This window comes from Salvelinus fontinalis, chromosome 13 (genome assembly GCF_029448725.1).
Source record: "Salvelinus fontinalis isolate EN_2023a chromosome 13, ASM2944872v1, whole genome shotgun sequence".
Classification (NCBI taxonomy): domain Eukaryota; kingdom Metazoa; phylum Chordata; class Actinopteri; order Salmoniformes; family Salmonidae; genus Salvelinus; species Salvelinus fontinalis.
Genome location: NC_074677.1, coordinates 6,242,080 through 6,266,062, shown reverse-complemented (window position 1 = coordinate 6,266,062; position 23,983 = coordinate 6,242,080). Strand labels below are relative to the sequence as shown.

At 46.9% G+C, this 23,983-nt stretch overlaps 1 protein-coding gene across 1 annotated transcript in view; it reads left to right on the top strand.

The window, feature by feature from the left end:
• LOC129869107 (scavenger receptor cysteine-rich domain-containing group B protein) overlaps nt 1–23,983 on the top strand; it is a 32,566-nt gene that overhangs the window by 6,067 nt on the left and 2,516 nt on the right. The window contains exons 2-7 of the mRNA XM_055943613.1: nt 8,706–9,008; nt 9,901–9,969; nt 12,271–12,585; nt 13,909–13,992; nt 14,945–15,022; nt 15,492–15,806. Coding sequence (XP_055799588.1) covers nt 8,706–9,008; nt 9,901–9,969; nt 12,271–12,585; nt 13,909–13,992; nt 14,945–15,022; nt 15,492–15,806 — 1,164 coding nt within the window. The remainder of the gene's footprint in view (nt 1–8,705; nt 9,009–9,900; nt 9,970–12,270; nt 12,586–13,908; nt 13,993–14,944; nt 15,023–15,491; nt 15,807–23,983) is intronic.

The window sequence follows — 23,983 nt, the reverse complement described above, 5'->3', positions numbered from 1 at the left end:
TGAAATGAGTGGCCAGTATTAATAAACTGGTCTTGAACATCTCTAAAACTAAGAGCATTGTATTTGGTACTGCTGAATCTGGTAATGAATGGTGTGACTGTTGAACAAGCTGAGGAGACTCAATTACTTGGTGTTACCTTCGATTGTAAACTGTCATGGTCAAAACATATAGATTCAATGGTTGTAAAGATGGGGGAGAGGTCTGTCCGTAATAAAGAGATGTTCTGCTTTATCGAGACCACACTCCACAAAGCAAGTCCAGCAAGCTCTACTTTTGTCTTATCTTGATTATTGTCCAGCCAAGTTGTCAAGTGCTGCAAAGAAAGACTGTAAGCTGCAGCTGTCCCAGAACAGAGTGGCACATCTTGTTCTTCATTGTAATCAGAAGGCTGATATAAATACTATGCTGCCAGTCTGTCTTGGCTAAGAGTTGAGGAGAGACTGACTGCACTTCTTTTCATAAGAAACATTAATGTGTTGAAAATTCCAAAATGTTTGCATAGTCAACTTACACATAGCTCTGAAAAACACACTTACCCCACCAGACATGTCACCGGGGGTCTTTTCATAGTCCCCAAATCCAGAACAAATTCAAGAAAGCGTACAATATTATATAGAGCCATTATTGCATGGAACTCACTTCCATCTCATATTGCTCAAATGAACAGCAAACCTGTTTTTTTTTTAAATAGACAAAGCAACACCTCTCCTCTTATTTGATCTAAATAGTTTGTGTGTATTGATGTGTAGGCTATGTGTGCATTTCTAAATGTATATAGTGCTGTTCTTGTCTAATAACGTTCTGTATTATGTCATGTTTCATGTTCTGTGTGGATCCCAGGAAGAGTAGCTGAGGCTTTCACAACAGCTAATGGGGATCCCAATAAAACACCCCCTCGCAAGCAAAAAAAATATTCCTAAAGGGAAAAAGCCTGTGAAGTGACATATTGTATTTTGCGTGTGGTGTTTAGAATGGTTCCTATTCTCTGTTTTTGAGGAAGTGAATGGAACTAGAAACTACCATCTCAGTGGCTGTAGAATAACACCTCTACAGGAAACAGGAAACTGGACGGAAACAGACCCACATTACTGTACGCTTTTGCTCTACCAACAGAACTTCAAATCCCAGGATAGACTACTGACCGCCATTAACCTGAGGAGTAATACACAGACTACTGACCGGCATTAACCTGAGGAGTAATACACAGACTACTGACCGTCATTAACCTGAGGAGTAATACACAGACTACTGACCGTCATTAACCTGAGGAGTAATACACAGACTACTGACCGCCATTAACCTGAGGAGTAATACACAGACTACTGACCGTCATTAACCTGAGGAGTAATACACAGACTACTGACCGTCATTAACCTGAGGAGTAATACACAGACTACTGACCGGCATTAACCTGAGGAGTAATACACAGACTACTGACCGGCATTAACCTGAGGAGTAATACACAGACTACTGACCAGCATTAACCTGAGGAGTAATACACAGACTACTGACCGTCATTAACCTGAGGAGTAATACACTGACTACTGACCGGCATTAACCTGAGGAGTAATACACAGACTACTGACCGTCATTAACCTGAGGAGTAATACACAGACTACTGACCGTCATTAACCTGAGGAGTAATACACAGACTGCTGACCGTCATTAACCTGAGGAGTAATACACAGACTACTGACCGCCATTAACCTGAGGAGTAATACACAGACTACTGACCGTCATTAACCTGATGAGTAATACACAGACTACTGACCGTCATTAACCTGAGGAGTAATACACAGACTACTGACCGCCATTAACCTGAGGAGTAATACACAGACTACTGACCGCCATTAACCTGAGGAGTAATACACAGACTACTGACCGCCATTAACCTGAGGAGTAATACACAGACTACTGACCGTCATTAACCTGAGGAGTAATACACAGACTACTGACCGCCATTAACCTGAGGAGTAATACACAGACTACTGACCGTCATTAACCTGAGGAGTAATACACAGACTACTGACCGGCATTAACCTGAGGAGTAATACACAGACTACTGACCGGCATTAACCTGAGGAGTAATACACAGACTACTGACCATCATTAACCTGAGGAGTAATACACAGACTACTGACCGTCATTAATCTGAGGAGTAATACACAGACTACTGACCGGCATTAACCTGAGGAGTAATACACAGACTACTGACCGTCATTAACCTGAGGAGTAATATACAGACTACTGACCGGCATTAACCTGAGGAGTAATACACAGACTACTGACCGTCATTAACCTGAGGAGTAATACACAGACTACTGACCGGCATTAACCTGAGGAGTAATACACAGCGAAATCTGTCCAGCTTTCTGACGATGATTCCAAAAGGGGGTGAAGACTCAGAACACAAGACTAAATAGAACCCAACCCTATAGAATCTGTGTCGTTGCTAAAGGATGGGCAATATACCAAATATGTCCAATCATTATTGCTGTATACAACTTTTATCAGTTATTTGGTTAATGCCTAAAGATATAGCATTGAGGGAAAACTGTGTTTCCCATATCTCTCCAGTACCCCCAGCCAGTCTAAACCTCTCCTCCAGTATCCCAGCCAGTCTAAACCTCTCCTCCAGTATCCCAGCCAGTCTAAACCTCTCCTCCAGTATCCCAGCCAGTCTAAACCTCTCCTCCAGTACCCCCAGCCAGTCTAAATCTCTCCTCCAGTACCCCAGCCAGCCCAAACCTCTCCTCCAGTATCCCAGCCAGTCTAAACCTCTCCTCCAGTATCCCAGCCAGTCTAAACCTCTCCTCCAGTACCCCCAGCCAGTCTAAACCTCTCCTCCAGTATCCCAGCCAGTCTAAACCTCTCCTCCAGTACCCCCAGCCAGTCTAAACCCCTCCTCCAGTATCCCAGCCAGTCTAAATCTCTCCTCCAGTATCCCAGCAAGTCTAAACCTCTCCTCCAGTATCCCAGCCAGTCTAAACCTCTCCTCCAGTATCCCAGCCAGTCTAAACCTCTCCTCCAGTACCCCCAGCCAGTCTAAACCTCTCCTCCAGTATCCCAGCCAGTCTAAACCTCTCCTCCAGTATCCCAGCCAGTCTAAACCTCTCCTCCAGTACCCCCAGCCAGTCTAAACCTCTCCTCCAGCATCCCAGCCAGTCTAAACCTCTCCTCCAGTATCCCAGCCAGTCTAAACCTCTCCTCCAGTACCCCCAGCCAGTCTAAACCTCTCCTCCAGTACCCCCAGCCAGTCTAAACCTCTCCTCCAGTATCCCAGCCAGTCTAAACCTCTCCTCCAGTATCCCAGCCAGTCTAAACCTCTCCTCCAGTATCCCAGCCAGTCTAAACCTCTCCTCCAGTACCCCCAGCCAGTCTAAACCTCTCCTCCAGTATCCCAGCCAGTCTAAACCTCTCCTCCAGTACCCCCAGCCAGTCTAAACCTCTCCTCCAGTACCCCCAGCCAGTCTAAATCTCTCCTCCAGTATCCCAGCCAGTCTAAATCTTTCCTCCGGTATCCCAGCCAGTCTAAACCTCTCCTCCAGTATCCCAGCCAGTCTAAACCTCTCCTCCAGTATCCCAGCCAGTCTAAACCTCTCCTCCGGTATCCCAGCCAGTCTAAATCTCTCCTCCAGTACCCCCAGCCAGTCTAAATCTCTCCTCCAGTACCCCCAGCCAGTCTAAACCTCTCCTCCAGTACCCCCAGCCAGTCTAAACCTCTCCTCCAGTATCCCAGCCAGTCTAAACCTCTCCTCCAGTATCCCAGCCAGTCTAAACCTCTCCTCCAGTATCCCAGCCAGTCTAAACCTCTCCTCCAGTACCCCCAGCCAGTCTAAATCTCTCCTCCAGTACCCCAGCCAGCCCAAACCTCTCCTCCAGTATCCCAGCCAGTCTAAACCTCTCCTCCAGTATCCCAGCCAGTCTAAACCTCTCCTCCAGTACCCCCAGCCAGTGTAAACCTCTCCTCCAGTATCCCAGCCAGTCTAAACCTCTCCTCCAGTACCCCCAGCCAGTCTAAACCCCTCCTCCAGTATCCCAGCCAGTCTAAATCTCTCCTCCAGTATCCCAGCAAGTCTAAACCTCTCCTCCAGTATCCCAGCCAGTCTAAACCTCTCCTCCAGTATCCCAGCCAGTCTAAACCTCTCCTCCAGTACCCCCAGCCAGTCTAAACCTCTCCTCCAGTATCCCAGCCAGTCTAAACCTCTCCTCCAGTATCCCAGCCAGTCTAAACCTCTCCTCCAGTACCCCCAGCCAGTCTAAACCTCTCCTCCAGCATCCCAGCCAGTCTAAACCTCTCCTCCAGTATCCCAGCCAGTCTAAACCTCTCCTCCAGTACCCCCAGCCAGTCTAAACCTCTCCTCCAGTACCCCCAGCCAGTCTAAACCTCTCCTCCAGTATCCCAGCCAGTCTAAACCTCTCCTCCAGTATCCCAGCCAGTCTAAACCTCTCCTCCAGTATCCCAGCCAGTCTAAACCTCTCCTCCAGTACCCCCAGCCAGTCTAAACCTCTCCTCCAGTATCCCAGCCAGTCTAAACCTCTCCTCCAGTACCCCCAGCCAGTCTAAACCTCTCCTCCAGTACCCCCAGCCAGTCTAAATCTCTCCTCCAGTATCCCAGCCAGTCTAAATCTCTCCTCCGGTATCCCAGCCAGTCTAAACCTCTCCTCCAGTATCCCAGCCAGTCTAAACCTCTCCTCCAGTATCCCAGCCAGTCTAAACCTCTCCTCCGGTATCCCAGCCAGTCTAAATCTCTCCTCCAGTACCCCCAGCCAGTCTAAATCTCTCCTCCAGTACCCCCAGCCAGTCTAAACCTCTCCTCCAGTACCCCCAGCCAGTCTAACCCTCTCCTCCAGTATCCCAGCCAGTCTAAACCTCTCCTCCAGTATCCCAGCCAGTCTAAACCTCTCCTCCAGTATCCCAGCCAGTCTAAACCTCTCCTCCAGTACCCCCAGCCAGTCTAAACCTCTCCTTCAGTATCCCAGCCAGTCTAAACCTCTCCTTCAGTATCCCAGCCAGTCTAAACCTCTCCTCCAGTATCCCAGCCAGTCTAAACCTCTCCTCCAGTACCCCCAGCCAGTCTAAACCTCTCCTCCAGTACCCCCAGCCAGTCTAAACCTCTCCTCCAGTACCCCCAGCCAGTCTAAACCTCTCCTCCAGTACCCCCAGCCAGTCTAAACCTCTCCAGTACCCCCAGCCAGCCCATACCTCTCCTCCAGTACCCCCAGCCAGTTCCACTTGTTAGATATATTCTTGAACTTGCACACAGAGGTTTAAGAAACAGGGATGTTAACAAAGTAAAGCCTGCCATGTTGGGGGGCAAAGACAGCCTTTGGAAGAGACAGTGTAGTTCATAGTTTCCATTCTCAAAACGAAAACCCCCAAATGTCACACAGGCAGGAATGTATAAACCCTCTGTACACATTTGTATGTCGACTCCTTCGCTGGTTTAGTTAGCTACAGTGGGGCAAAAAAGTATTTAGTCAGCCACCAATTGTGCAAGTTCTCCCACTTAAAAAGATGAGAGAGGCCTGTAGTTTCCATCATAGGTACACTTCAACTATGACAGACAAAATGAGAAAAACAAGCTTCCTGCTGCTTTGTCAAGCTGTGTCTCATATTACAGGAAATAGACATAGTAGAGACAGAGTACAGTACTATGGAGGGCCAAGAACCTCCTTTCGACTAATCATTTTACCAGTCTCTCTCTCTCTCCTCCCTCTCTGTCTTTTTTCCCAGCCAATGGGACCACGACGACAACCTCCATGAAGACAACGCATTCCCAAGGTAGGCAATGTGCTGCTGGGCTCCCGCCAACTCTCACCACATCCACCCCACCTTCTGTCGGTCTGAAACACCCACGTTCAACAAATACATGTTCACATCCAACGCATGAATTACAAATGATCTAACTTGTAGAGAGAGAGAGAGAGAGAGAGGGAGAGAGAGAAGAGGAGAGAGAGGGAGAGGGAGAGAGAGAGAGAGAGAGAGAGGAGAGAGAGAGATGAGAGAGAGAGCAGAGAGAGAGAGAGAGAGAGAGAGAGAGAGAGAGGAGAAGAGAGAGAGAGGAGAGAGAGAGAGAGAGAGAGAGAGAGAGAGAGAGAGAGAGACAGAGAGAGGGAGAGAGAGAGAGAGAGAGAGAGAGAGGAAGGGAGAGAGAGAGAGAGAGAGGAGAGAGAGAGAGAGGAGAGAGAGAGAGAGAGAGAGAGAGAGAGAGAGAGAGAAGGAGAAGGAGAGAGAGAGGAGAGAGCGAGAGAGAGAGAGAGAGAGAGAGAGAGAGGGAGGGAGAGAGAGAGAGAGAGAGGAGAGAGGAGAGAGAGGAGAGGACGGGAGAGAGGAGAGAGGAGAGAGAGAGAGAGAGAGAGACAGAGAGAGAGAGATGCACATGTACTCTACTGTATGTTTATTGTTATTGTTGAATGTATGGTTATTTTGACACTTAGTTATTGTTGTTACTGTTGTCCCGTTGACCATTTTGATTCTCATTTTTATATTGTAAATAAGCTTTGGCAATATGTACATTGTTACGTCATGCCAATAAAGCAAATTGAATTGAATTGAATTGAGAGAGAGAGAGAGAGAGAAGAGGAGAGAGAGAGAGGAGAGAGGGAGGAGTGAGAGAGAGAGAGAGGGAGGAGAGAGACGAGAGAGAAGAGAGAGAGAGAGAGAGAGGAGAGAGGAGAGAGATGAGAGGAGAGGAGAGAGAGGAGAGGAGAGGAGAGAGAGAGAGGACAGAGAGAGAGAGGAGGAGAGAGAGAGGAGAGAGAGAGAGAGAGAGAGAGAGAGGGAAAATGAGACAGGGAGGGAAAGATCAGCACCCTGGGCACACTACAACAAGGTCACTTCCCTTTGCTCTCAATTTACCTAATCCACCTCAATTACTCTCTCTTGTTCTCCCCCCCCTCTCTCTCTCTCTTTCCCCCTCTCTTTCTCTATATTTCCTCCCTCTCTCTCCCCCTCCCTCTACCCCCTCTCTCTCCCCCCTCTCTCTCCCCCCTCTCTCTATATCTTCCCCCCTCTCTCTCTCTCTCTCTCCCATATCTCTCTCTCTTCTCCCCTCTCTCGCTCTCTCTTCCCCTCTCTCTCTCTCACCATCCCACACTAGTCAGTGGAGTCATGTGGCTTGCTTAGTCTTATTCTGTTTCTTAAATTGGACAGTGGAAAGGATTAGACGAGCTAGTCAAAAAAGGATTCTTGTACTAATATCTATCATTATATGAGAGTTCTATTTCCAGACAGTAACACACACGAGTATAATGTCCAACAGACAGTTGGCCTGTTGTGTGCTTGCCCAGACTTACGTTTTGATCGATGTTGTGTGGCACATGTATTATACAGAAAGAAAGCAGACAGTTTCTAGCCAGTAAAATGATATGGATTGAATTGGTTTGGTGGAGGATTTTCTTCACTTACAGTGAAAAATAAGAAAACTAGATCTAGATACAGCCTCCCGACAGGATAATATGACGTCATCACACACTGGGTCACATTGATGACATCAGCATCAGAGTGAAAGGGAAGACAGTGGTGCTGATTGTTGATTCCTCTGACCATGATGCATTTGTCTCTGTCTCTCCTCTGCAGTGGGTCTAGTGATGTATTGTCTCTCCTCTGCAGTGGGTCTAGTGATGTATTGTCTCTCCTCTGCAGTGGGTCTAGTGATGTATTGTCTCTCCTCTGCAGTGGGTCTAGTGATGTATTGTCTCTCCTCTGCAGTGGGTCTAGTGATGTATTGTCTCTCCTCTGCAGTGTGTCTAGTGATGTATTGTCTCTCCTCTGCAGTGTGTCTAGTGATGTATTGTCTCTCCTCTGCAGTGGGTCTAGTGATGTATTGTCTCTCCTCTGCAGTGGGTCTAGTGATGTATTGTCTCTCCTCTGCAGTGGGTCTAGTGATGTATTGTCTCTCCTCTGCAGTGGGTCTAGTGATGTATTGTCTCTCCTCTGCAGGGGGTCTAGTGATGTATTGTCTCTCCTCTGCAGTGGGTCTAGTGATGTATTGTCTCTCCTCTGCAGTGGGTCTAGTGATGTATTGTCTCTCCTCTGCAGTGGGTCTAGTGATGTATTGTCTCTCCTCTGCAGTGGGTCTAGTGATGTATTGTCTCTCCTCTGCAGTGGGTCTAGTGATGTATTGTCTCTCCTCTGCAGTGGGTCTAGTGATGTATTGTCTCTCCTCTGCAGTGGGTCTAGTGATGTATTGTCTCTCCTCTGCAGTGGGTCTAGTGATGTATTGTCTCTCCTCTGCAGGGGGTCTAGTGATGTATTGTCTCTCCTCTGCAGTGGGTCTAGTGATGTATTGTCTCTCCTCTGCAGGGGGTCTAGTGATGTATTGTCTCTCCTCTGCAGTGTGTCTAGTGATGTATTGTCTCTCCTCTGCAGTGGGTCTAGTGATGTATTGTCTCTCCTCTGCAGTGGGTCTAGTGATGTATTGTCTCTCCTCTGCAGTGGGTCTAGTGATGTATTGTCTCTCCTCTGCAGTGGGTCTAGTGATGTATTGTCTCTCCTCTGCAGTGGGTCTAGTGATGTATTGTCTCTCCTCTGCAGTGTGTCTAGTGATGTATTGTCTCTCCTCTGCAGTGGGTCTAGTGATGTATTGTCTCTCCTCTGCAGTGGGTCTAGTGATGTATTGTCTCTCCTCTGCAGTGGGTCTAGTGATGTATTGTCTCTCCTCTGCAGTGTGTCTAGTGATGTATTGTCTCGTCTCTGCAGTGCGTCTGGTGAACGGGCGTGACCGGTGTGAGGGGCGTGTGGAAGTGTGGCACAACGGAACGTGGGGTACGGTGTGTGATGACGACTGGGACATGGTAGATGCCAATGTGGTGTGTCGGCAGCTGGCCTGTGGCCTGGCTGTGGCGGTGGGCAGCATCAAAGAGTACGGCCGGGGCTTGGGGCCCATCTTGTTGGACAACGTAGACTGTAAAGGAGGGGAGACAGACCTGGGACAGTGTGGCAGTCTGGGCTGGGGAATCCATAACTGTTACCACTACGAGGATATATCGGTCACATGCAAAGGTAAGGCTCATTGAGGTATATTTATAATACTCCAGTCCAGAGGTATGTAACTCTTACATGCTGAGCAGACTGCACGTTCGCGTGTGTCTGCGTACACCATCTCGCACATGTTGATTTTGTTCCCCAGAAGTGATCAGGACACGCAGGTGGAAATTTCAAAACTAACTCTGAACCAATTATATTAATTTGGGGAGAGGTCGATAAGCAAACATTTATGGCAATTTAGCTAGCTAGCTTGCTGTTGCTAGCTAATTTGTCCTGGGATATAAACATTGGGTTGTTATTTTACCTGAAATGCACAAGGTCCTCTACTCCGACAACTAATCCACAGATAAAATGGTAAACCGAATACGTTTCTAGTCATCTCTCCTCCTTCAGGCTTCTTTTTCTTCGGACTTTAACTTTAAGGTGCATTACTACAACCGACTAGACTGAAGTGTGGACCTCAGTTCATCTTTCAATCACCCACGTGGGTATATGCTCCTAAAAACCAATGAGGAGATTGGAGAGGCGGGACTTGCAACGCATCAAGCGCCACAAATAGAACCAAGTTATATTTTAGCGCCTGGCTACGCAGACGAGTAGTGTGGATGCAATGATTGAATAACATGTATGTGTAAAACCGCTAAAACCTGATTATTTATTGCACCCACCTGGTGTCCCAGGTCTGACGAGAGGACTAGAGGAGAACAATGAAAAGACGTTGAACTGTCTTTGAGGTCCAGAGATGAGTCTCTAGTGTATTACTCTTCTAATTATGTTTTGTATAGGAAGGGTCCTTACAATTTCTAAAGATTTCATGTGATGTCAATGCGTGACAAGGACACATCCCTGGTTGACTCACTAATAAAATAATGTATTATTTTACTAACTCTGTCTCATCTCTCCTTAGTTCCAACAGTGGTGAAGTCACGGCGCGTCGGTGAGGCCACCACTTCATCTAGGAGAAACTCAGGTTTAAGTAAGTGATCCAGTTCATTTCTTTCTCTCTAATTTCAGTCAAATGATGTACATAAAATAGTTTGAAGAAGGGTTTGTTTAATTCACTGTATAAACTGCTTTAATAAGGGAAAAGGTGAAGTCCGTTTGTCTTCAGTCACAACCAGGTTTGTAGAACTGTAGAAGTTCATGGAAGACAACACGCTCACAAGGGCCCGATAAATATAGCCCGGAATCCAAACTAAAACGTCTGCGATTACACAGGCAACCCATTTCTGATCTTTTCCCACTTACTGGTCTTTTGACCAATCAGATCAGCACTTTAGACAATAATTGAGCAACATATCAGAATTTGGCTGCCTGTGTAAATGCTACCATAGTGAAATGGAGCGATATTCTATTAAGGATTTTAAGCCCCCATTTTTTAAATGTAACCTTTATTTATCGAGGTAGTGTCATTGAGATAAAATCCTTTTTCAATAGAGACCTGGAACGGAACTAAGACAGCAGCATGGGAGAACAATGTTACAGACAAATCTCAGGCATAACAACTCACAGACATATCAATCAATCACGTTTATTTATACAGCCCTTTTTTACATCAGCCGATGTCACAAAGTGCTGTATAGAAACCCAGCCTTAAACTCCAAACATCAAGCAATGCAGAAGTAGAGGCACGGTGGCTAGGAAAAACTCCCTAGGAAGAAACCTAGAGAGTGACCAGGCTCTGAGGGTTGGCCAGTCCTCTTCTGGCTGTGCTGGGTGGAGATTATAACAGAACATGGCCAAGATGTTAAAATGTTCATAGATGACCAGCAGGGTCAGATAATAATGATCACAGTGGTTGTAGAGGGTGCAACAGGTCAGCACCTCAGGAGTAAATGTCAGTTGGCTTTTCATAGCCGATCATTCAGAGTTAGAGACAGCAGGTGTGGTAGAGAGAAAGAGTCGAAAACAGCAGGTCCGGGACAAGGCAGCATGTCCAGCGAACAGGCCATGGCTTCACAGCCGCAGGCAGAACAGGCGAAACCGGAGCAGCAGCACAACCAGGTGGACAGGGGACACAAGGAGTCATCAGGACACGTAGTCCTGAGCCATGGTTCTAGGGCCTGATTACCAACAATGACGAGACAGCCTACAGGGAGGGGGTGAGGGCACTGGGAGACGGGTCCCAGGAAAATAACCTTTCACTCAACGTCAACAAAACTAAGGAGCTGATTTTGGACATCAGGAAACAGCAGAGGGAGCACGCCCCTATATCGATGGGACTGCAGGGGAGAAGGTGGAAAGCTTCAAGTTCCTCGGCGTACACATCACTGACAATCTGAAATAGTCCACCCACACAGACAGTGTGGTGAAGAAGGCGCAACAGCGCCTCTTCAACCTTAGGATGTTGAAGAAACTTGTCTTGGCCCCTAAAACCCTCACAAACTTTTACAGATGCGCAATTGAGAGCATCCTGTCGGGCTGTATCACCGCCTGGTACGGCAACTATACCGCCCACAACCGTAAGGCTCTCCAGAGGGTAGTGAGGTCTGCACAACGCATCCCCGTGGGCAAACTACCTGCCCTCCAGGACACCTACAGCACCCGATGTCACAGGAAGGCCAAAAAGAATCTCAAGGACATCAGACTGTTAAACAGCCATCACTAGCCGTCCTCCACCCGGTTACTCAACCCTGCACCTTAGAGGCTGCTGCCTTATAGACATAGACATGGAATCACTGGCCACTTTAATAATGGAACACTAGTCACTTTAATAATGTTTACATGCTGCGTTACTCATCTCATATGTATATACTGTATTATATTCTACTGTATTTTAGTAAATGCCCCTCCGATATTGCTCAATCTAATATTTATATACTTATTAAGGCCATTCTTTTACTTTTAAATGTGTGTATTGTTGTGAATTGTTAGATACTACTGCATTGTTGGAGCTAGGAACACAAGCATTTTGCTACACCCGCAATAACATCTGCTAAATATGTGCATGTGACAATTCAAATATGATTTGATTTTTGAAAATCACTGAGCTCTTCAGTACGGGCCATTCTACTGCCACTGTTGGGCTATGGAGATTGCATGGCGGTGTGCTTGACTGTATACACCTGTCAGCAAAGAGAGAGAGAGAGAGAGAGAGAGAGAGAGAGAGAGAGAGAGAGAGAGAGAGAGAGAGAGAGAGAGAGAGAGAGAGAGAGAGAGAGAGAGAGAGGTGTGGCTGAAATAGCCGAATCCACTCATTTGAAGGGGTGTCCACATACTTTTGCAAATATAGTTTACATGGAATGCTGATGATTCCCGCCCTCCCCGTATATTTTAGGAGATGGTAGGATCCGGTTAGTTGGTGGACTGGACTACTGCCAGGGACGAGTGGAGATCTTCAACCAGGGCAGCTGGGGGACGGTGTGTGATGACGACTGGGGTAGGAGAGACGCAGAGGTGGTGTGTCAGCAGATTGGCTGTGGCCACGCTCTTTCTTCCACCACCAACGCCTACTTTGGTTACGGCACAGGACTGATTCTACTGGACAACGTCAACTGTATTGGCTACGAGAAGCAGCTGAGTAAATGCTACAGCCTGGGATGGGGGATACACAACTGTGGACATCATGAGGATGCTGGAGTTATCTGTTCAGGTGACAAGCTGTTTCTGTCTCTCTCTGTTTCTCTCTCTCTCTGTCTTTCTCTCTCTCTCCCTGTATCTCTCTCAGTCTCTCTCTGTTTCTCTCTCTGTCTTTCTCTCTCTCTCCCTGTATCTCTCTCAGTCTCTCTCTGTTTCTCTCTCTCTGTCTTTCTCTCTCTCCCTGTACCTCACTCAGTCTTTCTTTCTTTCTCTCTCTCTCTCTCTCTCTCTCTCTCTCTCTCTCTCTCTCTCTCTCTCTGTCTTTCTCTCTCTCCCTGTATCTCTCTCAGTCTCTCTGTTTCTCTCTCTCTCTCTCTGTCTTTTTCTCTCTCCCTGTATCTCTCTCAGTCTCTCTCTCTCTTTACATTCAATTCAACAACAAACAATGTCTCCCTCACCCTATATCTCTCTCTGTCTGTCTGTCTTTCTCTCTCTCCCTGTATCAATTCAATTCAATTCAATTCAAGGGGCTTTATTGGCATGGGAAACATGTGTTAACATTGCCAAAGCAAGTGAGGTAGATAATATACAAAAGTCAAATAAACAATAAAAATGAACAGTAAACATTACACATACAGAAGTTTCAAAACAATAAAGACATTACAAATGTCATATTATATATATGCAGTGTTGTAACAATGTACAAATGGTTAAAGCACACAAGTTAAAATAAATAAACATAAATATGGGTTGTATTTACAATGGTGTTTGTTCTTCACTGGTTGCCCTTTTCTGGTGGCAACAGGTCACAAATCTTGCTGCTGTGATGGCACACTGTGGAATTTCACCCAGTAGATATGGGAGTTTATCAATATTGGATTTGTTTTCGAATTCTTTGTGGATCTGTGTGATCTGAGGGAAATATGTGTCTCTAATATGGTCATACATTGGGCAGGAGGTTAGGAAGTGCAGCTCAGTTTCCACCTCATTTTGTGGGCAGTGAGCACATAGCCTGTCTTCTCTTGAGAGCCATGTCTGCCTACGGCGGCCTTTCTCAATAGCAAGGCTATGCTCACTGAGTCTGTACATAGTCAAAGCTTTCCTTAAGTTTGGGTCAGTCACAGTGGTTAGGTATTCTGCCACTGTATACTCTCTGTTTAGGGCCAAATAGCATTCTAGTTTGCTCTGTTTTTTTGTTAATTCTTTCCAATGTGTCAAGTAATTATCTATTTGTTTTCTCATGATTTGGTTGGGTCTAATTGTGCTGTTGTCCTGGGGCTCTGTGGGGTGTGTTTGTGTTTGTGTATCTCTCTTTCTCTCTCTCTCTCTCTGTAATTCATGTTGCCAATGTCTTTAATACTATGTCTGCTATTCCTGTTTTTTTCTCTCTGTGTAGGTTCAGGCTCCACCACAGTTCCTCCCAAGAACACTGCCACAATGCCCATGGGAAGGGGATTCTTCCAGACTGCCAGCATTGCAGGCAATTATTTAGCTTTAGTATTATAATGTAATAATAGTGTGGTCCCCATCAGACCACACTGCTCCACCTGCACCTCTATCCCATGACCAGTAGAGGGTGCTGTTTCATCTCTAAATTTCTCTAAATCTGAGACAGCGGTGCCACTCAATACATGGTGGTGATGGAGCAAGTAAATGAAGTCACCCCCATAGAGATCCTATTAAATTGCTAGAGGGGCTACAGAACTTCCTAAACCCTCAAAGTTCCAGAACATGGTGAAAATGGCAGCCATTTTGGTCAGTCTAATTGGACTGAATGCAGTAGAGGCAGGAAGTGATGCATTTCCCGATTTGACTAATGCAGGAAAATAAAATTAAGGCATGTGATGGGTATCAGAATTATAGTCAACCTAAAATAGTGTCATATTATAAACACAGCTTTTATGGGTTTTGTGACAATTTTCTGTAAAATAACCTTTAAAATATATTTAAAAAGACCATAATTAAAAATGTTAAATAATTTTCCAAGCTGTGAGTGAAATTATATGATACAATATCAGTATTTGCATTTACACCTTGTCTAAGCTGTGGATTGACTGTATTGTTTGAATTGAATGTTGGCATATGGGTAGTTCATTTGATCCATTTATAGAATCATTCCTCTAAAACTGTCTGGCTAGCTAGCTAACAAACACACAGTGCAGACACACTCTTCAAATGTAATTGTTTTACACAATATTTTATCACAGCCCTGGCAAACCAAGGTTGACCCATTCCCTGACCAAAATGCCTGACCTTTTATACTAGCATGAGAAGGTTAATGTCCATTCTGGTATTCTAATTCCTAATTCGACCCCACCCCCTCTCTCCTCACAGAGGATGGGACACCCTCTGCTGTCTACTGTAGGCATCAGCTTGCTCGTGTAGACCGACTCGTCAATTCTGATTCTAATGCATTGCTCGTCTTATTCTAGTGACCGACCGAACAGAACCAGTCAAGACCACTACTACAACTACTATGACAACGACAACGGTTGCTATGACAACCAAAGGTAGTGGTGATGTTGTGCCCCCCCCCCCCATGTGATAAATGTGATAAATGAAAGGGAATTATCTCTAGCTAATGTACTCTAAACAGATATATCTGTTTTTATAATACTGGCTTATTATTTAAGCAATAAGGCACGAGGGGGTGTTGTGTATGGCCAATAAACCACGGCTAAGGGGCTGTTCTGAGGCACGACGGATCGCGCCTGGACACACCCCTTAGCCGTAGTATATTGGCTATACACAACACCCCCTCGTGCCTTGTTGCTATTATAAACTGGTTATCGACGTAATTCGAGCTGTAAAAATACATGTGTTGTCATACCCGTGGTATACGGTCTGATATACCACGGCTGTCAGCCAATCAGCATTCAGAGCTCTAACCCATTTCTAGATTAAAGCCATTGTGCAACAAGGAAGCATAGGAACACCTTTACCTAATAAATCTCTCTCCTCTCTGTGTGTCTCCTCCAGAGCGTCCCATCATCCGCGTGGTGAACGGTAACAGCAGCTGCCAGGGTCGCGTGGAGGTGTTCCACAACAACCAGTGGGGCACGGTGTGTGACGACGACTGGGGGCTGCCTAACGCCCATGTGGTGTGTAGGCAGCTGGGATGTGGTCCCGCCATCGCCGCCAAGATCCTGGCCTTCTTCGGCTACGGCTCGGGCCCCATCTTGCTGGACAACGTGGACTGTACGGGCAGTGAAATAAAACTGGAGAATTGTTTCAACCTGGGCTGGGGACAGCACAACTGTGGGCATCATGAAGACGCTGGTGTTATCTGTGCACGTAAGACTGCCTGGGACTATGGCAATATAACTTCTTTGTCCGATGTGAATCAGATATCTATCTTTGATCAGCTGCAGGCAGGGCTGAGTAGTAGTAGTAGTACTAGTAGTAGTACTAGTAGACTGAGTAATGTTGTAGTAATAGTAGTAGTAGTAGTAGTAGTAGTAGTAGTAGCAGTAGTAATAGTAGTAGTAGTAGTAGTAGTAGTACTAGTAATAGTACTAGTAGTAGTAGTAGTAGTACTAGTACTAGTACTAGTACTAGTACTAGTAGTAGTAGTAGTAGTAGTAGCAGTAGTAGTAGCAGTAGCAGTAGTGGTAGTAGTAGTAGTAATAGTAGTAGTAGTAGTGGTAGTAGTAGTAGTAGTAGTAGTAGTAGTAGCAGTAGTAGTAGTAGTAGTAGTAGTAGTAGCAGTAGTAGTAGTACTAGTAGTAGTAGTAGTAGTAGTAGTAGTAGTAGTACTAGTAGTAGTAGTAGTAGTAGTAGTAGTAGTTGTAGTAGTACTAGTAGTAGTAGTAGTAGTAGTAGTACTAGTAGTAGTAGTAGTAGTAGTAGTAGTAGTAGTAGTAGTAGTAGTAGTAGTAGTAGTAGTAGTAGTAGTTGTAGTAGTACTAGTAGTAGTTGTAGTAGTACTAGTAGTAGCAGTAGTAGTAGTAGTACTACTAGTAGTAGTAGTAGTAGTAGTAGTAGTAGTAGTAGTAGTAGTAGTACTAGTAGTAGTACTAGTAGACTGAGTAATGTTGTCCACCAGCCGTCTCCAACCGTCTGGTTTCACAGCTCCTCAGAATGGAGTTTAAAATTCTATTGAATGGAAGCCTATGACAGGAGTGGATGAAAGCAACTGCTGGTTGTAATTGGCTGATCTCTATTCATCACCATCTAGCATAACCCTTGACGTCCCCTCTACATTGTGGACTTCAAAGTGCGACCAGCGCAAGAGATTTAAAGTTTGGAAAAATCTCAAAGTACGCTTCTTAGAAATGGTTTTCACATAAACTGTAAATACCGGAACTCAATTGGTCGTGACAAAAACAATACGTCTGACGTGATACATTTATTTTGATTGCCGCTTTTCGCCATTCATCAAAGTCCCATCTAATACAACTGTAGGAGGTCGCAGCCTCTCCAGCCTCGATTTAGAGCCACAGTGGCTGGAATTTGCTCAGAATTTGTATTGATTAGCATGTCACTCAGTAATTACACACCCTCTAAGTTCCAAACAGGCGCACACTGTGACCAGGCTCTACTACACATATGTCAGAGTCAAGGCCCGCGGGCCACATCCGGCCCGCGAGAAGGTTTTTTACGGCCCCTGGGATGATCTTGATTTATTATTAGAACCGGCCCGCAGACCGCAGCAAGCCGGCAGCCCGCAGATCTTTTACACGCACCAATACTACATTTCCCACAATGCAACGGTGACGCACCGAGCAGTAGGCTGCTTCATTTCAATATTTATTGGCACAGCAGTCGTCAGCATCACAGTAAAATTAACTTTCAGATACCCATCAAAAATGGCAAAACGGAAGGTGGACACTGAGAACCGGGGGTTTCAAACAAGGTGGGAGTCGGAGTATATGTTCACGGAGGTAGCTGGAAAACCTGTGTGTCTTCTGTGTGGAGAAAGTGTGGCGGTACTGAAAGAGTATAATCTGAGACGACATTATGAAACGAAACACGCGGACAAAAACAAGAATATGGACATGGAACAAAGGCTACAAAAGGCAGAGGAATTAAAACGAGGCCTCAAATCTCGACAGGCTCTGTTCAAAAAAGCCAAATCACAAGGCCAGGCTGCTGTCAAGGCCAGTTTTATTTTGGCAGAAGAGATCGCTAAATCAGCCCGGCCATTTACGGAGGGGGATTTCATCAAAAACTGCATGATTAAAGTTTGTGACGAAGTTTGCCCAGAAAAAAGGCAACTCTTTTTAAATGTGAGTCTGAGCAGAAACACCATTGCCGAGAGAGTAGACCAGTTGTCCATCAATCTAAAAGAGCAGCTTGTGAAAAAGGGAAAAGATTTCATTGCATATTCCTTGGCTGTGGATGAGAGCACCGACATTTCTGACATTGCCCAGTTGTCAATTTTCATCCGCGGAGTGGACTCCAGCCTAAGCGTGACAGAGGAGTTTTTGGCTTTACGTCCTATGCATGGCACAACTACGGGGCATGATTTGTATGAAGAGGTGTCAAGATGTGTAAATGAGATGGAGCTGCCTTGGGAAAAACTCGTGGGTTTGACAACCGACGGAGCACCTGCGATGTGTGGACACAGGAGCGGACTGGTGGCGAAGATACGGGAAAAGATGCAAGAGGAAAACGCAACAGGTGAGCTGACAGCTTATCATTGTATCATACACCAGGAAGCGTTGTGCGGTAAAGCCTTGAAAATGGAGCATGTAATGAGCATCATCACGCGCACAGTTAACTTTATCAGAGCCAAAGGTTTGAATCACCGCCAGTTCAAGGCATTTCTGACGGAGTTAGAAACGGAGCATGGTGATTTGCCTTATCACACAGAGGTGCGATGGCTAAGCCAGGGAAAGGTGCTTCAAAGATGTTTCGAGCTTCGTGAGGAGATTTGTCTGTTCTTGGACAGCAAAGGGAAAGACACAACACAACTCCGAGACGAAATGTTTCTGTGTGAAATGGCTTTTCTGTGTGACATTACGAGTCATCTGAATGCAATGAACTTGCAGCTGCAGGGTCGGGATCATGTCATCTCTGATATGTACAGTACAGTGAAGGCATTTAAAACCAAACTGACTCTGTGGGAGACGCAGATGCGGAAAGAAAATTTGAGCCACTTTCCCAGCTGCCAGACCATGAAAGAGAAGCTCTCTACCAGTGCGTTCCCGAGCGCACAGTTGGCTGATAAAATAGGTATGCTTGCCGCTGACTTTCGACGCCGATTTGCTGACTTTGAAGCACAAAAAAGCAGGTTGGAACTGCTCGGTAACCCATTTGCTGTTGACGTGGAAAGCTCACCACCAAACCTCCAAATGGAGTTGATTGACCTCCAATGCAATGATGCACTGAGGGCAAAATATGCGGCAGTGGGTGCTGCGGAGTTCGCCCGTTTCCTCCCCGACACAATGCCCCAGCTGCGCATCCAGGCTGCTCAAACGTTGTCTATGTTTGGCAGCACATACCTGTGTGAACAACTGTTTTCTTTGATGAACCTGAACAAAACATCACACAGAAGTCGACTTACTGCTGAACACCTCCACTCAATTCTGAGGATTTCCTCAGCTCAGAGCCTTACCCCGAACATTGATGAACTTGTGGAAAAGATGGGACACCACCAAGTATCACCCTCAACCTCAAACAAGTGAACATTACTGTGCAATCACATATTTAGAGTTTTTACTCAGTTCAAGTTTAAAAGTTCAAGTTTAATATTTGTTTTCACTGCATGTTACTTCTCCTTAAACAAAGTGTTGTTTTTGATTAATAGATTTTTGCACTTTATTTTATTGTATTTCAATCCAATTATATTTTAAAAATATTTCAGTTGAGTGGATGATAGAAAATTGCTATTATTGTTTTTTTCTTTGAAGTAAATTTAGCCCACTTTTGCTAAAATAGAAAATATAGGCTACTGATGGTGCCTTGAATACCGGTTTCTTTCATTTAATGTTCATGTTATGGGGATTTTTATATAAAGGAAATTTGTCTTTTGTGTCTGTTGAAAATTAAAGATTACTGACAGAGCCATAAGAAAATATTGCTTTATTTATCTGATCATATTGGAATATATTTGTTAGGTTTTCAGTAGGTTCAATTAGGTTCACTAGACTATATGCGTCATTTAAAAAAATTTCAATGAACATTCGAACAGTCCGGCCCTCGGCTTGTAGCTAAATTTTTTATTTGGCCCTCCGTCCATTTGACTTTGACACCCCTGCTCTACTATGTACACAGTGAAGTAAACACACGTTTGGTTTTACTGTACTTGTAACAGTCCTGACCTGTTTTATGTTGTTTTTATGTGTTTATGGTCAGGGCATGTGTTTTGGGTGGGCAGTCTATGTTATCTGTTTCTATGTTGGTTTTGTTTGCCTGGTATGGCTCTTGATTAGAGGCAGGTGGTTTGCGTTTGCCTCTAATTAAGAGTCATATTTAGGTAGGGCATTCTCACTGTTTGTTTGTGGGTGATTGTCTCCTGTGATGTTTTCGTGTTGTCTATGTAGAACGTTTGTAGCCTGTATGTATGTGCACAACGTTTGTAGCTTCACGGTCGTTTTGTTATTTTGTTAAAGTGTTTCGTGTTTATTGTTTGTCATCTTTTAAAATAAAAGAAGATGGCTTATTTTCCAACTGCTGCATTTTGGTCCGTCAATCCGCCACACGATCGTAACAGAATCACCCACCAACAAAATGTGACCAAGCGGTATGGGAATGCTCGACGGAGCAACAAGAACTTCTGGACTTGGGAGGAGATCTTGGACGGTAGAGGACCTTGGGCTCAACCAGGGGAATATCGCCGTCCAAAGGAGGAATTGGAAGCAGCGAAGGCTGAGCGGCGCTGGTATGAGGAGGCAGCGCGACGACGCGGTTGGGAGCCCGTGAGTCAGACCAAAAAATTTCTTGGGGGGGGGCACACGAGGAGTGTGGCAAAGCCGGGTAAGATACCCGAGCAAACTCCCCGTGCTTACCGTGGAGGTAGAAGGCGTCGTACTGGTAAGACACCGTGTTATGCGGTAAAGCGCACGGTGTCCCCAGTACGCGTGCTTAGCCCAGTGCGGGCTATTCCACCTTGCCGCACTGGGAGGGCTAGGTTGGGCATCGAGCCGGGTGCCATGAAGCCGGCCCAACGTAGCTGGTCTCCAGTACGTCTCCTCGGGCCGGTGTACATGGCACCAGCCTTACAGGTGGTGTCCCCGGTTCGCCTGCATAGCCCAGTGCGGGCTTTTCCACCTCGCCGCACTGGCAGGGCTACGGGGTCCATTCAACCTGGTAGGGTTGGGGAGGCTCGGTGCTCAAGAGCACGTGTCCTCCTTCACGGTCCGGTAGACCCGGTGCCACCTCCATGTACCAGTCCTCCGGTGGCAGCCCCCCGTACCAGGCTGTCTCTCCGGGTTCTCTCTCCTGCTGTTTCCTCCTCTCCAGCGCAGCCGGTGCCTAGACCACGCACCAGGCTGTCTCTCCTTCTCCTCCCTACAGAGCTATCTGTCTCCCCAGCGCCATCTGAGCCATCCGTCTCCCCAGCGCCATCTGAGCCATCCGTCTCCCCAGCGCCATCTGAGCCATCCGTCTCCCCAGCGCCATCTGAGCCATCCGTCTCTCCAGCGCCATCTGAGCCATCCGTCTCCCCAGCGCCGTCTGAGCCATCCGTCTGCCATGAGCCTGCAAAGCCGCCCGTCTGCCATGAGCCTGCAAAGCCGCCCGTCTGCCATGAGCCTACAGAGCCATCCGCCAGACAGGAGCCGCTAGAGCCGTCAGCCAGACAGGAGCCGCTAGAGCCGTCAGCCAGACAGGATCTGCCAGAGCCGCCAACCAGACAGGATCTGCCAGAGCCGCCAACCAGACAGGATCTGCCAGAGCCGCCAACCAGACAGGATATGCCAGAGCCGCCAACCAGACAGGATCTGCCAGAGCCGCCAACCAGACAGGATCTGCTAGAGCCGTCAGAGAGCCATGAGCAGCCAGAGCCGTCAGAGAGCCATGAGCAGCCAGAGCCGTCAGAGAGCCATGAGCAGCCAGAGCCGTCAGAGAGCCATGAGCAGCCAGAGCCGTCAGAGAGCCATGAGCAGCCAGAGCCGTCAGCCTGCCATGAGCAGCCAGAGCCGTCAGCCTGCCATGAGCGTCGAGAGCCGTCAGCCTGCCATGAGCGTCGAGAGCCGTCAGCCTGCCATGAGCGTCGAGAGCCGTCAGCCTGCCATGAGCGTAGAGAGCCGTCAGTCTGCCATGAGTGTCGAGAGCCGTCAGCCTGCATGGACCTGCCAGAGCCGTCCAGCCAGGACCTGCCAGAGCCGTCCAAACAGGACCTGCCAGAGTCCTTCAGCCGGGATCTGCCCCTTGTCCCGGTGTTGCCCCTTGTCCCGGTGCTGCCCCTTGTCCCGGTGCTGCCCCTTGTCCCGGTGCTGCCCCTTGTCCCGGTGCTGCCCCTTGTCCCGGTGCTGCCCCTTGTCCCGGTGCTGTCCCTTATTCCGGTGCTGGTCCTTATCCTGGTGCTGCCCCTTGTTCCGGTGCTGCCCCTTGTCCCGGTGCTACCCCTTGTCCCGGTGCTGCCCATTGTCCCGGTGCTGCCCCTTGTTCCGGTGCTGGCCGTTTATTTAGGGGAGGGTAGTGTTAGGGTGGTCATTAGAAGGGGTAGACAGAAGAGGGGAGTGACTATGGTGGTATGGGGACAGCGTCCTGAGCCGGAACCACCACCGTGGTCAACTGCCCACCCGGACCCTCCCCTGGACTTTGTGCTGGTGCGCCCGGCGTGCGCACCTTGAGGGGGGGGTACTGTAACAGTCCTGACCTGTTTTATGTTGTTTTTATGTGTTTATGGTCAGGGCATGTGTTTTGGGTGGGCAGTCTATGTTATCTGTTTCTATGTTGGTTTTGTTTGCCTGGTATGGCTCTTGATTAGAGGCAGGTGGTTTGCGTTTGCCTCTAATTAAGAGTCATATTTAGGTAGGGCATTCTCACTGTTTGTTTGTGGGTGATTGTCTCCTGTGATGTTTTCGTGTTGTCTATGTAGAACGTTTGTAGCCTGTATGTATGTGCACAACGTTTGTAGCTTCACGGTCGTTTTGTTATTTTGTTAAAGTGTTTCGTGTTTATTGTTTGTCATCTTTTAAAATAAAAGAAGATGGCTTATTTTCCAACTGCTGCATTTTGGTCCGTCAATCCGCCACACGATCGTGACAGTACTTGTGAGGACCAACAATTGATTTCCATTCAACGCCTATTTTCCCTAACCCCAACACCAACACTAACGCCTAAACCGTAACCCTAAAATTGACGTTTTCCTTGTGAGGGCCAGCAAAAATGTCCTCACTTGTCAGCATTTTCCTTGGTTGATTATTCTGGTACAGGTCAAAAATCTAAGGTTCTTCTTTAATATTGCCCTTTTAGTTAAAAGGGGGTAAGTTACACAATATTACAACCAGAACACACAAGCCCCACATTCACATTTGGTTCGGGGCCAGCCTGGTCCAAGAGCGGTAGTCATCGTGGTCTCATTTTACATCATTTAGCAGACACTCTTGTCCAGAACGACTTACAGGAGTATTTGGCGTTAAATGCCTTGTTCAAGGGCACAGACTTTTCACCTAGTCGGCTCAGGGATTCAAACCAGCAACCATTCGGTTAGTGGCCCAACGCTCTTAATAACCGCTATGCTACCTGTCGCCCAATGTTGCGTCTTTAGCGCACCGGGTGGCTTGAAGTGGCGAGAGAGAGAGAGAGAAGCTGAATCGGTCAATCGATCGAACAACATAGCATTACTTCACTCAGAGCGGCGGTCGAGGTCGTTTGCCTCTACCGAGCAGGGTAATGGTCTCTACCAGTAGCAGCTCCTCTTTCCCCAGGCGTCGTCAGCAGGCTTTATGCAGGTGGAAGCTCGTTAACCCCATGCTGTTCAGGTGCACCAGCATGGTTCCAAACCAGACAGCTAGTGGGACTCACTCATTCACTCATTCACTCAAAAAGTCAAACACTCTCAGAAAAAAAGGTTTATAAAGCTCAAGTAAAATAATATAGAACATTTGACTAAATGATGGGGTAATCAGCCTCTATGGGGTAATCAGCCTCTATGGGGTAATCAGCCTCTCTGGGGTAATCAGCCTCTATGGGGTATTCAGCCTCTCTGGGGTAATCAGCCTCTATGGGGTAATCAGCCTCTATGGGGTAATCAGCCTCTATGGGGTATTCAGCCTCTCTGGGGTAATCAGCCTCTATGGGGTAATCAGCCTCTATGGGGTATTCAGCCTCTATGGGGTATTCAGCTTCTCTGGGGTATTCAGCTTCTCTGGGGTATTCAGCCTCTCTGGGGTAATCAGCCTCTATGGGGTAATCAGCCTCTATGGGGTATTCAGCCTCTCTGGGGTATTCAGCCTCTCTGGGGTAATCAGCCTCTATGGGGTAATCAGCCTCTATGGGGTAATCAGCCTCTATGGGGTATTCAGCCTCTATGGGGTATTCAGCCTCTCTGGGGTAATCAGCCTCTATGGGGTAATCAG